The 17,790-nt window shown below is 36.3% G+C and overlaps 1 protein-coding gene across 2 annotated transcripts in view; it reads right to left on the reverse strand.

Moving 5' to 3' along the window:
• Positions 1 to 17,790, reverse strand: part of NR5A2 (nuclear receptor subfamily 5 group A member 2) — a gene marked incomplete at its 5' end in the record, with an annotated part of 120,338 nt that overhangs the window by 30,337 nt on the left and 72,211 nt on the right. For both annotated transcript variants that reach the window (XM_081322763.1, XM_081322762.1), the window contains 2 exons: positions 1,049 to 1,196; positions 12,078 to 12,197. In XM_081322763.1, the coding sequence (XP_081178889.1) occupies positions 1,049 to 1,196; positions 12,078 to 12,197 (268 nt within the window). The remainder of the gene's footprint in view (positions 1 to 1,048; positions 1,197 to 12,077; positions 12,198 to 17,790) is intronic.

The following is a 17,790-nucleotide window of genomic DNA, read 5'->3' on the forward strand; positions in this document are numbered from 1 at the left end:
CTTTAAAGTATTACAGAGAAAGATCAATTGGGTTCTGTACATAACAAATGGAAAGCCTGTGCATATTTGGAATATTAGAACATCTTGAAAGGTTGACTTGCTATCAATTTTGAAAACATGATTGTGACAGTATGTATATACCAAATTTTCTGTGCTCAATACCCAATTTTGTCCATTTTTCACTTTCTGGGGAAAATCAATCAAGCACTGAGCACGGTTTCTATGAAATAGAAGAAGATTTTTTTAAAAAAGAAAAGAAATTGGCATACTATGCATTACATGCCTGTTCCTGATATTTTATGATACTCAAGCTAAAATAGTCATGGAAGGAAGCCACCAGTAGTTAGAGAGGAGCGTTATGTAGTCAGACATAACCAATAGTTGCTGGGCAGACTCCAGTCCCTGCTGCACTATTAACACAATTGTCATGCATAAAATAAATCTGTGGTTGTGAGAAAAAGATCACTATCAGATCTCAGCTATGGACTAAGAATGAGATGAAAGCCAAGTCATTTTAAGACCATGTCCTTAAAAACATTTTAACATTAGGTATTTTCAAGTACAGTTAGAAATATCTGTAGATGAGCTTTGAGTGTGCCTCATCTGTGGATGAGTGTTGAATGGCATATTTCATCCTCTCCTATATAATCCTGTGAAATAGAACATCAACAAAGGAATGAACCAGAACTCTCTTTAGAGATTCTATTCTCATCTCATTCTGTTGCATAATGGAAAACTTCATAATATATTGACTCATGCTGCCACTGAGAGCTAATATATGTCCAAGGGAAAAAGACATGATCCTATTCTGTTCAATTTTCAGAGAGTAATCTTGCTGATGGGAAGAGTGAGAGGGGGAGAATGGGAAAGGGAGAGAAAGAGAAGAAGAAAGACAGAGTTTTGAGCTCTTTTATAAAATTGGTTTCTAATATTTTGCTGAGCTGTAAATAATAAAAAGAACCGTGTACACAGTTGGGAAAGGATTAAATAGCAAAATAAAGTCAATCTATTTTCATTTAAATAAAAATCAAATAATAAGGGTACATACCTAAACTGAATAGCACCAAAAATTTGAGACATACAAATTCTCGTAGGTCAAACTGTAGAGATCGTAGTTTAGCTACCAGCTCCTGTGCATGGCTCATGAGACTGTTGAGGGTGGCACCTGCTTGAGATGCGATTACGGAATAATCCACCTGTAAAAGGGCATCAGAATTTTATTGGCTATAGTTAACCAGGTACATTGTTTTTTACTTCATACATTTGTAAATGGATTCCTTTTACCAGTGAAGTGCTGAGACACAAGGAGGACGAGGATAAAAATATACATCTGCAAATAGTTTTCAGTTCTGATCTGTTCCTCGTCTGAAGAATTCTGCACCACACCTTTCAATTTTGATGAGAATCATTATCACACATTCAGTACTTTGTTTATGATATTTTATCTAATTTAGGCAGCAATATATAGAGAGCTTTCTCTCTCTCTCTCTCTCTCTCTCTCTCTCTCTCTCTCTCTGTTCATTCATCCATCCATCCAGTTGTCTTCCCAAAATGTAATGGGATTTAATTGTCAGTTCACAGAAAAAAGATCATATTATCTAGATAACATCTGCCTTGTTTTTGTGAGGTTTTTGTGAGGATAAGAACAATTAAACATGTATCTCATCCTATGTTATCTACTCTTTCAGTTCTCAAGAGGCAGACTGAAATTAAATCTTGACCTTTCTAGATAAGCATACTGTATACACATGGCAGAAAGTGAAGAGGAACTAAAGAGCCTCTTGTTGCGAGTGAAGAAGGAGAGTGCAAAACTTGGGTTGAAACTAAACATTAAGAAAACCAAGATCATGGCATCTGGCCCTCTCAATTCCTGGCAAATAGATGGGGAAGAAATGGAGGTAGTGACAGATTTTATTTTCCTGGGCTCCAAGATCACTGCAGATGGGGACTGTAGCCAAGAAATTAAAAGACGCTTGCTCCTTGGGAGGAAAGCCATGGCAAATCTAGACAGCACACTAAAAAGCAGAGACATCACCCTGTCAACAAAAGTGCGTATAGTCAAGGCTATGGTCTTCCCAGTTGCAATGTATGGCAGTGAAAACTGGACCATAAGAAAGGCTGAGCGCCAAAGAATTGAAGCCTTTGAACTCTGGTGCTGGAGAAGACTCCTGCGAGTCCCTTGGACTGCAAGGCGATCAAACCGGTCAGTCCTAGAGGAGATCAACCCTAACTGCTCTTTAGAAGGCCAGATCCTGAAGCTAAAACTCAAATACTTTGGCCACCTAATGAGAAGGAAGGACTCACTGGAGAAGAGCCTAATGCTGGGAAAGATTGAGGGCAATAGAAGAAGGGGACGACAGAGAATGAGGTGGCTGGATGGAGTCACTGAAGCAGTAGGCATGAGCTTAAATGGACTCCAGAAGATGGTAGAGGACAGGAAGGCCTGGAGGAACGTTGTCCATAGGGTCGCAATGGGTCGGACACGACTTCGCAACTAACAACAACAACATACACATATACACGCCTTTGACTGTTATACAGTGTTTTTTTAACTGCACTTTTTATCTGTTCATGAATTGTTTTGTTTGTGTACACCATTTAGGATTTATTTTTAAAACTGTGATATGAATACTATTATTTATGTAGCCAGATTATATCATCCCAACTCAAAAGCAAAGTATGAACAAGGTACAGAGTATCCTAAAGCAAGACTAAATATTAAAAATCAATAAAGGTGGGGGAAAAAACAATAAAGGAATTGGCAATTTTAAAATCAGCAGGGAGGTGTAGGGATAGATAGGACTGAGGTTTTTTTTAAGAGGAATGCATAGCTGAATGACCAGGTAGTGAACAGAAGTATTTTGAACTACAACATTTTATTGCAGAATGACTTATTTAAGTCAACTTCTACAACTTAATGAGTAACAAATGTGCTGGAGTTCAACTTTCAGAAATAAGAAGTAATTGTATATTAACAGAAGATTTGTTTATTTGGATGGTCTGTTTAAATTATCTTCATGACAGTTCTCAAAGCTACTGTTTAAATTTACCTGGCTTCAATGTGATTGTCTGTCTTATCTTAAGACAATAGAAAGTATGGTCTTTTTTTCACAAGTTAGAAAACCAAGATAATCACCTTTAGGTGGGGAATGAAAGCAAACTCAATGTTTTAAGTTAAGTTTATGTTGAGGTGCCTTTCTTCTCCCTTGTTCTTGCTCATGAACTATGGATGAAATCAGATTTGAATATATAAAGGTTCACAAGTTCATTTCCAGCATAAATAAATGACCCTAAATACCATGGTCATTTAATACCCTGTTTGTCAGCTGTAACTAGCAAATCTAGGACTGCTGCAAAGACAGGCGTATATGCTACCAATTTCCTCTTTGCAATTTGTTGGGAAAATACTGTATATTGGAAAGAGATTGTCCCTTGATAAGGTGCCCAATTGTACTCTCTTGCTTGCTTGCTTTATTTATATCCCATCTTTATTATTATTTTCACAAATAACTCAAGGTGGTAGATGTCTACGGAGATTCTCAGTCATCCAGGTCATGGTTGTCCCAAAGGTGCTTTTTCAAGAGGCAACTGGATTTTCTTTGTTTTTCACTGAAAATTTTTCTCTTCTCATCCAAGAAAGCTTCTTCTATGATCAAACAAACTAGCAGCTCCTAATGTTCTAGCTACAATATCAAGACTTGCAGCATAAGCTATGATATTGTTACACCCAGAAGAAGCTTCTTGGGTGAGAAATAAAATGTCTTCAAAATATCCACCTTGGGGTCAAGATGGTAGACTTGTCTAATTCTCCTTCCTCCTTCTATTTTCCCTTCCACCCTGTGAAGTGGGTTGGGGTAAGAGAGAGTGACTAGCCAAAATCATCCAGGCAGCTTTAAGAGAACTATTGTCTTCTCTTTCTAATAATAAATCAAGATTTTCCAATTAAACTCATGAATACTGGAGCTATACTCTTCCAATGATAATGTAAAGGGAAACCCCAACAGATAGATTCTCTTACCTACCGCTTCTAGTGGACTCTTAGGCACTAACTCCACTTTGAGATGCATTTAATATTTGCCGAACCAGCAATTTTGTCTGGGAGGCAAGTCTTCATCTGCCACTCAGCCAAAGCCGACTGTATTAAATTTTTATATTTATTGACATTTCATTACCATAATTGACTGCACTTGGTTCCCTAGTAGAAGGCACGGGGATGCCTCCTAAGCAGGAGAATTGGTCCCCTGGGTCAGATTTGCAATTAAAAACAAGGCAGAATGGATTTTTTTTATTGTGTAAATATGATGAGTTGAATTTTCAGCTTTAGCTAGAGACTACGGAGAGCCAAGAAAATATTTTTTTCCACGAGTGAGCAAAATTATGACTCAGTGGAAAGATGACCCCCCAAAGGTGTCAATCAGTTTATATAAACTCAACGGTGCATGAAAAGCCCCGGTTAATGTCTCTTGGAGTGGGGGTAGGAGAGAGTGTTCCTGTTAAAGAGAATATGATTTCTGCTAGCTAGTCAATGGCCTATTTGTCTATGAAAGAAACCAAATCCTTTGGAGCTAATATTTACCTCAGAATGTATGATTGAAAATCGGGGGGGGGGGGAATGCAGGCTGAATCCTGATGTTGATCTAGAGAGGAATTTTACTCAGGTATTTAAGACTTATCCTTAACAGTGTTCACTGAACAATTCCTTATAGAACAACCTCTATGAGATGATTTGTATGTTATTATATTGCCATTAACAGAAAAAAAAGAGATTTGGATTGATGTTCTGGGACCCCCGAGACAAGGTTGTAAAAGCTATAGGATAATTCAGATATTTCCCTTTGAGATCCAAGAGGAATGACAACCTCAGAGTGGAAATGCACCACTAAAAATAGTTGGGATTTATAGGAGTTGCAGTGCAATATAACTGGACTGCCACTGGCTGGAAAAACTGTATTCATCTTACTACATTCATCTTACTATCTCATAAGATGCACTCATCTTAAATGATAGTATCTCCCAGTTGTTAGGGTGTATTAAGAAAATTTCAAAGGAGTATGATACCAGATAGGTGAGGAACAGGTAATTACAAAGTTCAGCTATCTTATCCCTTCCCAAATCCCATCACAAAACAAGGGTTTATAAAGTTTCTATGGGCCGAAGAAGCAGGCCTCTAATTGTAAGCGTTTAATTGAAGGATGATAATGATTATACTGATACGCTGTTAGAAAATTATTTCCCTAGAATAAACAGAAGTGGGAATTGGAAGTTAAAATTAATGATCCATTTAGTTAATGAGAAAGTAGTAATTTATTTAATTATTTTTTTGAACCTACCTATAGATTGCTTTCCATATATTTCCAGTAATAAAAATAAGAAGTGCCTTGAGACACATCCGTGTCTGTGCTTATTTCACCATTTTTATCTGTGATTTGGTTTCTTAGGGTTACATATTTATAAAATAATCAGCTTCTTAACACTTTGACCAATACCAGGGTTTGGAATATGGAATATTTATTTCATAAATAATTTCATGTGCTTGATTACTTAGTGTATTTTTTGTTCACTTTAAAGATGTGTAGGTTTTTGTTTTGTTTTGTTTCTTTTACCCAAAAGCAGTTTGGAGTACAGCATTCTTGGAGGCTTTCTCCTTTTGACATATAATTTCAATCCAAAAGATTATATTGATCAATGAAATTAATTCATTATTCAATAAAGTCAAACCTGCATTTCAAGAACACATTATGCAGATTATTTTAAACTATACAAACATATATTTTTTTCAAGAAATATATATATTTAAAAAAAAATACATTTTAATTTACAAAAATATTTCCAGCAAGTCATTTTGGGGGAACAAAGCAGAGTCTTTTCAAACCATTTTTTGGGGGTGTGTGTGAAAAAAAGTTCAGTCTATACAGGGATACATCCTACACAGAGACAGCAGGCAGAATGAAATCAGCTTTCATTAAATTAATTAAAATTTTGATGACTTGTACAATATACGATGCCTGTCATTTTAACATGATGTGCCAATAACAGAAGATAATGAATTAAATTCTGCGCAGACCTCTCCCTCCGGATGGTGTTAGAGAGGTTGCTAATTAGTTCTAATATGCAAATAGTAAAACTGATAACTCTTCAAAGTGATATAAAACATCTAGTACGTTTATGGACTGTGATTACATCAAGAGAGAAATTAAAAAAGAAACCTAGCCCCTACTATATACACTTGTATTCTATCTCATGAAATGGAGATTAGTATACAATTGCTAATCTGTGTGTAAGTTTCCTTTATTTATATGTAACTAGGTGGACATATCCATAGCTCCTATTTTGATTTATTTAACAATTTTAAATCTCTCCTTTTCTCATAGAACTTTTTTCATTTCAGCTGCACAAGGACAGCTGAGTTGAGGAGAAGTGACTAATTTGAGGTTATCTAGTATACTTCCACGACTAAGGGCAGCTATGAGTCTGGCTCATTCATCAAATGGGTGAGTCATTAAAGTTAACCCCAACTCTTTACATAAAGCTGTTTTGTTTGTGGTGTCAATTTGGTAAAGTTGTGGCCCATCAAGCAAACTTTATCTTACCAGCCACATAAGAAAACTGATTGCAAAAATCCCTCAGATGCAGACACCAAGTACTGTGGGTTGCATTCTGCAACTCATTTCTAATATCTAAACAAAATAAAGCTTGCCATTGTGAGGAAGGCCAATGATTGTTCATGCCAGGTGCTAGGGCTAGATTGAGAGACAGCAGTGCTGTGAAACTGGGTTTGGGGGCTTGCCTGCTGGTGTTATCTGCTTGATTATGGGCTGGACAGCTGAAACAAACAGTGTGAACAGTTCATCATCATTCAAAAGCTGTCAGCAATATATGGTCAGCCTTGTGTGAACATTTGTTGCGATGCATGTTACCTCTGGGGGACATTTAGAGCATCGGTGGCTATTCCAAAATGGCACACATGTGATCAGATCCATGCACACCATATCATATGGTAGAGATAAATCTTGCACACCTAGAAACATGGGGTAACAAGGGTAGTAAGAAATAAGCTATGGAACAAAAGGAAGGAAATTATCTCTCTTGGTGACCATTTGTTTGAAGGCTGGCCCTGCCAGAGGTGGTATAAATGAGGAGCTTTATTCTTGAAACTACCAGTTTCAGTTGTAACAGTGGTTGAACTAAGTTATGCTGTGAAGTATAGCTTTAATATGGGACAAGTGCAATATCTATCTAACTAAAGGTAATCAGAAAGTCAAGCATACTACATGCACTATAGTTTGAAGAGATTTATGGCCATAAGACACTGGCAAAGGATATTGGAGGCTGCTGTACCAGCACAATGTCAGCTGGTACCACTTTGCAAGAAGAAAAAGCATTTACACACTCACAATGGCATGTGGGCCAATTTACCATCCAGTTTAACTAAAGCAGGGGTCTTCAAACTTGGCCCTTTTGACTTGTGGACTTCAACTCCCAGAATTCCTCAGCAAGCATGCCTGACTGAGGAATTCTGGGAGTTGAAGTCCACGAATCATAAAAGGGCCACGTTTGAAGACCCCTGAACTAAAGAGACCATTCATGGATGCATTTGCTTGTGGATTAGCTCAGGAATAAAATTTAAGAGTTAAGATCTGGTCTAATGCACAGTAGAGCATTCTGTAGAACTTCCAACAACCTAGGATGGTGCAAAGAAAAGATGGAACATGGCGAAGTTTTTTAATGTATTCTTCAAAGTTAGGATTGTATGTATGTGATTTTTGTTTTCTGTGCACAAATTATATTGGAATATCTGATTGTGATGTTAGAGGAATGCTAGGCATTTTTAAAGAGCGAGGATCTTTATTCCCAGATTTCTGCACATTATAGAATTTTGATAGAAAAATAACAGGGATGAAAACAAAATAAATTGAGCTGGGATCCCTCTCAGAGTAATAAGAGTAGCAACTGTGTAGTAAATGTGGCATCTGCTGATTCAACATTTGTGGGATGGCCATAGCTGATAATAGCGAAATGTTAATAGAAGATTGCCATTTTGACAACTGTACTGGCATTATACTCTGCAATCTGGAGAACAGTTTTGAAGGATCATGAAAGTTGAAAGCTCACTCCAATATGAATGAGTAATGTGTATTTTACAAAGAACAGAACCTCTTTTTGAATTTCAGAAATGGTAACTGCAAATGGCAGTGTTTATTGTAGCAGTGGTAATGAGGGAGAGTGGTCCATATGTAGACCCACATTCCTGTTCTTCAATCCCTGGAAGATTCTCAAGATAGCATTTCCAAAACTATCTTTAAAGAAAAAAATAAAATGTATTTTTAAAGAATTCTTTAAACAAATAAAATGGATATTCTTATTAAAACTCTGAAATATGAGTAGGAAAATGAAAAGTGGGACTTTAATCATTTTGATCTTGCCCATCTGGTGAAAACCACACCGTGTCACCACCACAAATCCAATGTGTTTTTAGTCTTCCCCCCACCAAAAATAAAATAAAATAGAAAATCCACGTCACTGCATAAATGTTGCGTGTCCCAAATTTAATGTCAGATTGGGATGGGGTAAGGGATGCAAAATTTGATTTCAAGGAACACCTGAAAGGTCATAATTCTTAATGTCAAAATTAGTATATTAAATTTGCTTATTTCCTCTTCCATTCCCATCCTTCTTTCCATTCGTATTTATAATTAAATTTTAAGTTTATGAAAGAGATTATAGGATGACTAAAATTGAAAATGAAATCTGCGCAGCCTTCAAGGTTACTGTGATGAATGCCATCAGAAACATATGTGATGTTGGGTTGAAAATAAGTTTGACGAAGCAGGGCCAAAAGTGAAGCTAGTCCAATTTAGACATGATTTTGATTTAACTGGAGACTGTATCTCCGTCTAGGTCTAGGAATAAAAGAAACAAACATTTCTAAAGATCTCTTGAGTTTACAATCAGTGCTTGTGCCTATTATTTAAATGTGACTAAATGCTTTACTGTATGACATTTTAGCAATCCGTACTCCTTTATTAATGGCTTTGAAAGTGATTTGTGGAAATAACTGGCCATGTATTTTATTTGAATAAAAAACTTCATAGCTCTTGAAAAATTGTTCTATTCGATACAATTCCTGAGACTGTCATTTTTGGTTTTATAGATTCCAGCTGGGTTGGGAGTACATTACCCAGAATTCCCAAGCAGAACTGAATTTGAGGCATTATAATTGCATCATATCTAGAGAGTACCTGGTTGGGAAAGTTATAAAACTTTATTTATTGATTGATTGATTTGATTTCTATAGCTGCCCAGGGTTGTTTGCTAAAATGGTTGACTATAGAAATCAAACAAATAAACATTTTTTTCCTAAGAAAGAGGTGTTCAGCTTCCGCCAGCACCATAGCTTGCTTTGTGTGCAACATTGGGCATTGCACTCCAAAACTCCAAAGATTACTTCCCATTTTGGGAGTGGGTGACATGTTGCCTTAAGGATCTAAGGACCCATTTCATTTTTAAAGATTTTTTTCCGTGTCCTTATTATTTTTATAAATACCTCAACGCAGCAAACAAATAGTCCTTCCTCATCCTATATTCCTCACAACAACAACTTTGTTAAGTGGGTTAGACTAAGAGAGAGAGAGAGGCTGAGGTCATCCAGCTGGCTTTCACGGCTAAGGCAGCACTAGAATTCACAGTCTCCTGGTTTCTAGGCTGGCACCTTCACCACTACACCAAAGAGGTTCTCTATGGACAAACTTTTAAAATAGTTATTTCTCTAGTCAAAAAAGGATGCAGAAGTCACTGGGTAGAGTTGCTGCAGAATCTTAATTGAATAAAATAATTCAAAACTTGGCTATTGCTTTGGGCCTTTTTCCTCTTCAATCCAGGCTCTAATGAGCACCAGTGAGTGTACAGACAGAAAAGCTTAATTTAATTTATTATTTCTTTGATATTACTAATCATGGTTTTTAAAATCCAAGCAAATTTTGTGTTCATGTCTACCTCTCTTGCTTTTCTTTCCCACCTGGTATTTTTAAGCTTTGTTTGAGATTTGCATTATATCAATATTTCTTATTGTATTTGAACTTTAGAACTTTGACTAGACACCCAAGCCCCATTGGGTCATCCTTTCAGAGATGTTTCCTTACAGAAACAGACAAACAGAATGACTATGAGTAAATCTGTAAAAAAGCAATGGGAGAGAGAGAGAGAGAGAGAACGAGTGGCCCAAGTGACTCATCCCTAAGGTGAGACTAGAATTCACAGTCTCCTGGCTTCTAGCCTGGTGCCTTAACTGCTAGACCTACTGACTCTCTTATCCCTTAAATTTCTCCCTCCACAAAAGGGTCCACATTTTCAGGTGTGCACTGAAGCATGTTGTTTATTGACATCAATGAGTTTTTAAACAGCTTAATTTTGACCATGGCCATAGTTAATGAAGCTGCGATCAAAGGGTTGAACTCACCTGCTTCATATATAATGTATGTCTCCTTTACCTAATGTAGAGCACATACAACAATCCATATAAATGCAAACGAATGGCTTACATGGTTTAAATTAGGGCTAAGACTCTCTATGTAAATTTTGGAGAGCAATTGAATAATGTGGATGACAGTCAAAACAAGCAACTGTTTCCTCATATGTATTTAAATTGAGGCAGTTTAGGTTTCAGCTACTTAAATGCCAGTGGACCATCATTTGGTTTCACTTTGAATCAGAAATAAAATGCACAAAATGCACTCTGCCTTCCCATGACACTGTACATTCTTTTCCATTAGAGCTGTAATAAATGTTCAAAGGGCAAGGTTTTGATTTAATTTGCCTTGTCACTCTCATTTATTTTACTTGAAAATTACAAACGAGTATGGCCACGACACAAGGATGTTCTCTTGTGACAACCTATCAAGCTATAGTGCTCTGAAGCAGGCTGCGTTCATTTTATTCAGAATAGTGCTAGGGAACTTCCTAAAGGAATAGATCCTATAGGGAATTTTTCACTTTTAAAGCTGTTTCTGATTCCCTAATTGGGTCTGCCTTTCTCTCCCATACTCAAACAAGTCCTCGATTTCTGACAACACAAATGCCCTAACTTTGTTCGGGCACCCGACTATGCTTCAATTGCGATGCTTGAGATAATAGTACAATAGAGTAAAATAATGTGGATGGGTTGCATGCACCTCACATTTAAAGCGATTAGTTAAGTAAACACAAATTCTGTGAATGCTCTATGATTTATCTTACCTATGTGGTTGTGCATGCTGAACAGATGGGTAAATACTGTACAGTTAACTTCTCCTGATTTATCCAGTGTTTCGAAAGCCGTGGAGAAGAGCCGTCCGTGGTGCTGACAGCTTTACTCTGACCACCAGACCTTCTGCTCAGTCTCATCTCTAATTGCAGGATTTGTGTCAGGGCTGCATGTTTGATTTTCAGCGTGTGTTTTCTCCCTCTTCATGCTTTAGACATTTTTTGTATTTGAACGGAACTCTGTATTCCGTTCAAAATTCTATATTTGTAGAGCGGGGATACAAGAAGGAATCTTGAAGAAAGTATAAAGATTCCTAAGCTGTAAGTTATATAAGTTAAACACTTTCTGAAGGTTTTCCTTCAGTACTTATTACCACAAATGATCTAATCTAGCCTTGTCTGCATTGAATGTTGTTTCCCCAGGGGAGCATATTATCTGCTTTAAATTCAGCTGAACTTTTTTTTTCCTTCAAAAGATGTACAAAGGCAAAGGGTTAGCCTGATCCATGTTTTACTTGACATAAATTCGTAGAAATAAAGGGACATGACCATTTATCTTGATGTTGTTTCTTCCAGGCATACACACACACACACACACACACACACACACACACACACACACACACACTGTATATATATATATATATTGTGTAAAATTTGTCATTGAGACTGGCACAGAGAACCCTTTTCATTTTACTAATATTCTGCTAGAACCTACATCTCAGTTCAGTGGAAAGTGTTTTCAGTGTGGCCCAGCAGTGCTTCTGATCTATCTAAAATCTGAGTATTTGCAAGGTCGTTAATACAAAAAACTCAACAATTTTATTATGCAAACTCACTTGTTGCCCAGTGACTAGAAGAATGGAGCCTTCCTTCCCATGTACCACTTGCCGATAAATATGATCTAGAATTAAGAGTTCACTCCAGCAGTTTTGAAGGAGCTTCATTTGGTCATCAACCTACGTACCAAAACAAAGAAACAAACAAAAGAATACCTTGGGGTTATTGCTGTTGCTCTCTTTTGATCTTTTTTTTTAAAAAAAATCATGCATTTCAGCCACCATTTAAAGAGTACAAAAAAAAAACCCATTGGGAGATACTTTCACATAAATTCTCTTGTGCTGCTGCTGTAATACCTTGCGACTGTATTAATAAGTTTTACTGCAACTGCCCATTCTGCAAAAGAATTTATTTTCTAGGAAAGGGCACTGAAATTGAGGTAAGACTTTAAAGCTGAAATCATTTTCCCAATTGGGATAAGTCCTATTGAATTTAATAGGTGTTTTTTTTCCTGAGAAGATACAGACTTCTATTGCGGGATCATGAGATGAATGGATACTAAGTTTTCATGAGAGTTCATATTTCCAGTCTACATCCTCCTGCTTTTTACCAATTTTCAGTGTGTTATTTTTGTATTTTCCCCCACTGAACAAACTTTGGCATCCAGTTGAGTGTGCTTAGTCTCTCTCTTGTGCAAAGATGCACTATGGAAGCAATGCCAAAAGGAATTATCTTTTTTTTCTTTGAACATAAACCGATCTTAGAATTAGTTCAAGGTAGCTAGTAAGTTCAATAATGAAAACCACAAAAATGGCTCAATTGCAGAGGGACATGGCACAAAACAGAAATAAATGATATGCTGTAAAACAGGGGTGTCAAACTGCCGGCCTGCAGGCCAGATGCATCAGTGCGAAACCAAGCCCACCCCATTACTGGCAATGGAAAAAAAACTCGCGATATGTCATGACATGTCACGTGACATTGCGAGTTTGACACCCCTGCTGCAAAAATAACACTGAAAGGAAGAATTAATGTAAATTAATATGTTAAAAGATCAATAAAAAGGAGCATCGATAAATTCCCAGTATTTTCATTACAAGCTTCAGCTTTTTATCTTATAAATCAAAGACCATCCTGAAAAATAAACAGACTTTGCCAACCAGTAACATTTCAAAACAGACAGGACAAGTTGAATTTCCTTTAATGACTCAGTTATTCTTGCATGCCTGCTAAATGTAAACAAGTTGTGTCAATTAAGTATTAGTTTCAGAAAAAAGGCAACTTGTTTTACTAAAGTACTTTTTTTATAGGTTTGTATGTAACATAATTTGTGGTTCAGAGGACGATCTATTTAATGAGCAGTATTTCATAGTTTTGTAAACCTCTTTAAGAACTGACTTCAGGATGAACTTTGTGTAATAATAATTAAAAAAGAGAACTTAAGGAACGATGTGTAACCCTATGTGAAAATTTTCATATGAACATTAAAAGTGAAATTGCTGCTTGGCATTTTATGAATGAGTTAGTTTGGCTCAACCAATGAAATAAGTAAAAAGATAAATCAATTAAAACATAAGTAACATAATTGACTGATAAAAAGCAACCATATTTGTCAGACATATAAAATTTTAGTAGAGACATAAAAATGCTTCATTGAATTACACAAGCCCCTTCGCCACGACAAGGCAGTAATCCATGAAGGGGATGCCACCAATATTTTATTTTTAAAAATTTAACTTATAAATTGTTATTTTGTAATGTGCTTTATAATCACGTAGCTATTTTCTGAAATTATTAAAATATCTTTATTGTTGCTTCAAATTGTTTTTATCGTTAGACTTAATATTTGTAAGTAGCACAGTGTTTTGTACAAGTGGGTAGCTGCTGAGATTGAACAGTTTAAAAAATAAATATTAGTCATTTGTCATAGTAGTGAACTTCAGTATTTCAGTCTTCAAAGTTGTAGTATTATCTTTGTGTGTGTACGCATTTATTTTCAGAGAAAGGTGCCATAATGTTATTTACCATTTTAGAGATTCACAGTGTTACCAACCTTTTCCCAAGGGAATTTATTAAACACTGGGAATATATTTTTTCCAGGCATGTAGATCATCTATTATAAATATTCCTGTAGGTATTTGAATATGTATATTTATCCTGGTGGAATGTGTATCTTTTTATGCAGTGCAGAAGTATCATCTGGTACCTTTAAGTAGAGTTTTGGGAATGGTTACTATAATAATAAACCTAAGATTCAGAATAGGGTCAGTCAACTCTCCACTATTTAAGAACTGGATCTGCCTTGTGGCACTTTAATGCAACCTCATAATTAATTGCAGGAGGTGGCAGTCAATAGAGGAAGCTGCCTTAGCCTCTCATGAAGGATTGAATCAAACACTGCTTCTAGATCTATAAAAATGGTGTGAAAAGCACCTCCAGGAGACTTAGTGTACTATGAAGAGAGGTGGTGCAAAGTGATATATTGGCAAGTAATGGAAAACTGTGATCTGAAGCTAGCTAGCTTCTTCCATTGCTGGAATTCTTTCTTGAACTACCCAATCAATTGTACAAAGAACAATTTTGTGTCCACAGCATTTAAAACTTTTAAAGCTAAAGTGCCAAGGCTCTTGCTGTATGCTGTGTAATGTTATGCTTACAAACAGTGGTGGGATTTGGCCGGTTCGCATCACTTCGGCAGAACCGGTAGCTAATTTTTTGTTGCCCAGGCCCAGAATGAACTTCCGGAAGCGGCATCCACACAGAGAACCGGTTGTTCACATATTTGAATCCCACCACTGCTTACAAGGCTACTTATATGTTGGAAGCTGTTCAGCCTAACTTCTTCAAGTCTCTACTTCAAGCTCCCTGCATTGTAGCTAATGCAATCCGTCTTATTAGTTTTTGTAAGCAGATACTGCCTCCCTGGAAGAAAGAAATAAAGGATATGTCTGGCTCATTGTGGGCTCACTCTTTATCTGTGCTAGGCTTGAATAAAGTCAGGAGACTGTTCAGGTAAAGAATTCTCATTTTATAAAGAGATAGAATCATTATTCCCTAACATTTATATCATTTATTCATTCTGGCTTTTACATTGGCACATCTGAATGCCCTCTCCTAAATGGTACTGTTGGGTAGATTCAATGGTATTTTATAAAGAACATTTATGTATCTGCTGAGATTCTGAAATTGAAACATTAATGTATATATATCTGAATTGCACCATTTGCCACTCTTTGACAGTAGAGTTAATCTCTCCTTTGATTACAAAATACTTAAGATAGTTCTCACAAGCACCATTTATTAAATGAACAGGATCAGGCAGTCTCAAGAATTGTAGCTAAAATTGTACTACAGAAATTAAAAGTTATTGGGCTCAATCCATTTTCTAGGTGCCTGCATTTATCTGTTTGGTCTGTGACTGTATATTTTAATAAACAAAACTAATTAGAATTAAATTAGGAATTAGTAATTTCATTTGATGTAAATAATCAAGGAAATGGTTTCCAATGTTAGTAAGTCAGAGGGAAAAATTCATAGCAACGTCCAAAAACTTTCATTTTGTATGAGCATTTATTTTAAAATAACTCATAATGACAAGGAAGAACGGATTTCTTTGTTAAAGGTGGTTTATTATTTTCCAGACATGTTATATTAATATTGAATTCTATAGTTTATATTTGAAGTCATTTTTGGCGAAGGCTGTTGAAAATATTAAAAATTTGACAATAACTAAAACAACAATAATAATGGCAACAGTAACAACAATAGCAACAGTTCTAACAGCCATTGTAATAAAATATGATCTGAAATTCAAACATCTATTTACATGATTCTTCTCGCATTTAATAGAATAAATTACATGTAGCCTTCGACTTATCATCACAAAAAGCCTAATATTTCCATTGGTAAGCAAGACAGTTAAGTGAGTTTTGCCCCATTTTATGAATTTTCTTGCCACAGTTGTTAAACGAATCATTGCAATTATTAAATTAGCAACCGTTACAAATATGAAGCAGTTCCATGTGTCCAAAGTTTGATCACATGACCATGGGGATGCTGTAACAGTCGTAAGTGTGAAAAATGGTCATGTCACTTTTCCAGTGCTATTGTAACATTGAACAGTCACTAAATGAATGGTGTAAGTTGTGGATTTAAATTGAAAGAGATTGCGAAATGTGAATAACTAGGACTGCATTATGATGCCCTTTGGAACTTGGTAATTTATTGTCTCTATATGCATCTACTTGTATTCTGTCTGCATTTCTGGTAGAGCCAATATTTAAACATGAACATATACACATAATGCGTGGCAGATTTTCTTTTGATTTCTATCTGAGTACAAAATGGGAGATGCACACCCTACCCTTTTCAAGATTCTATCAACAGAACAATCCTTTTATAAAATCACTTTCTATGCTTCTGTACTGAGACTACGTATTATAGTTGTTACTTTTGGGAGATAAGAAAGCAAGTCAAAAGTCCATGACATCATAGCAACCCAATGTGATTTGTTCCGGAAATTACAGGAACGGCACAGAAGCTGAAGACTTCTTTTTGATGAAGATATACGTTGAAAATTATTATTTAATTTAGCCTAAGTAAAGAAGAATCTGCTTGGTGTAGTGATTAAGGTATCAGATTAGAAACGGGGAAACAGTCACTTTCTCTCAGCCCTAGGAAGAAGGCAATGGCAAACTACTTCTGAAAAACATTGTGAAGAAAACTGCAGGGACCTGTCTGGACATGTCCCAAAGGTGCATTTCCAAAAGGCAACTGGTCTTCCTTTGTTTTCCTTAAAGACTTTCAGAACTGAAAAAGCTTCTTGGATGAGAAGTGAAACGTCTTGAAGGAAAACAAACAAAAAAAGTTCAGTTGCCTTTTGAAAAAGCACCTCTGGGACAACCATGACTGAGAATCTCATTTGTCTGTACATGACTGAATGGAAAAATAAAAGTAAAATAACTGTTAATTATCATGCCGGGCTTAGCAGCACCATGCAGTAACTGTCAAAGGATCACATGAGTTTTCAACAGCATATACAGTAGTATAGTTTCCAGCACAGGAATTTATTTTCATTACTCTACCTTCCACTGTTGCATACCAGTCACATCCCACTTTGACAATACAGTTGGATGAAAGAAAGAGGAGTGGGAGATAGCAGATGGATCCATGATAAGTCAAAGTGTAGCCTGTGTTATCACAGGAACAACCTTGGTCTTCCCCCAAACTATATGAATATCACAATAATTCATTTCTACATAGAGAACAGAACAAGGCTGAATCTATATTTTTCAAAGACAACATTTGTTTTGCTCTGTCCAGTTGCATTTTTCTCTCTCTCTATCTCTTGTGCCTGTCTTAACAAAGCCACCGGCTATCTGGAAGGGAAGACTGCAATCAGGCTTGTCAAAAAAGGATGAATCCCAGGTCTTCAACCTCTCTTCCCCAAATGTCCTCTCAATTTTAGTTTAGAACACTCTTCTGTGCCTTTTTATTGAAGGGTGAAGATAAATTATAACCATATTTAAGACTGATAGTTGACAGGCTAGGAATAAACAGAGCTGTTTATCTACAGCATGTTCCAAAATATATCTTGCAACAAAATGCAGCACACGCGCACACACAAACACACACACACACTAACGCACACATACACAGTGTGCTGTACAGCAATCACGTTTTAAAAGGTAAAATACGATTACAACAGCCTGGTATTTGATTATTGCCTGTTTGGAATGCCTAAAACAAAATGTGTTTCCCAGGATTGTGTGT

This window comes from Vipera berus, assembly GCF_964194415.1.
Source record: "Vipera berus genome assembly, chromosome: 3".
Taxonomy (NCBI): Eukaryota; Metazoa; Chordata; class Lepidosauria; order Squamata; family Viperidae; genus Vipera; species Vipera berus.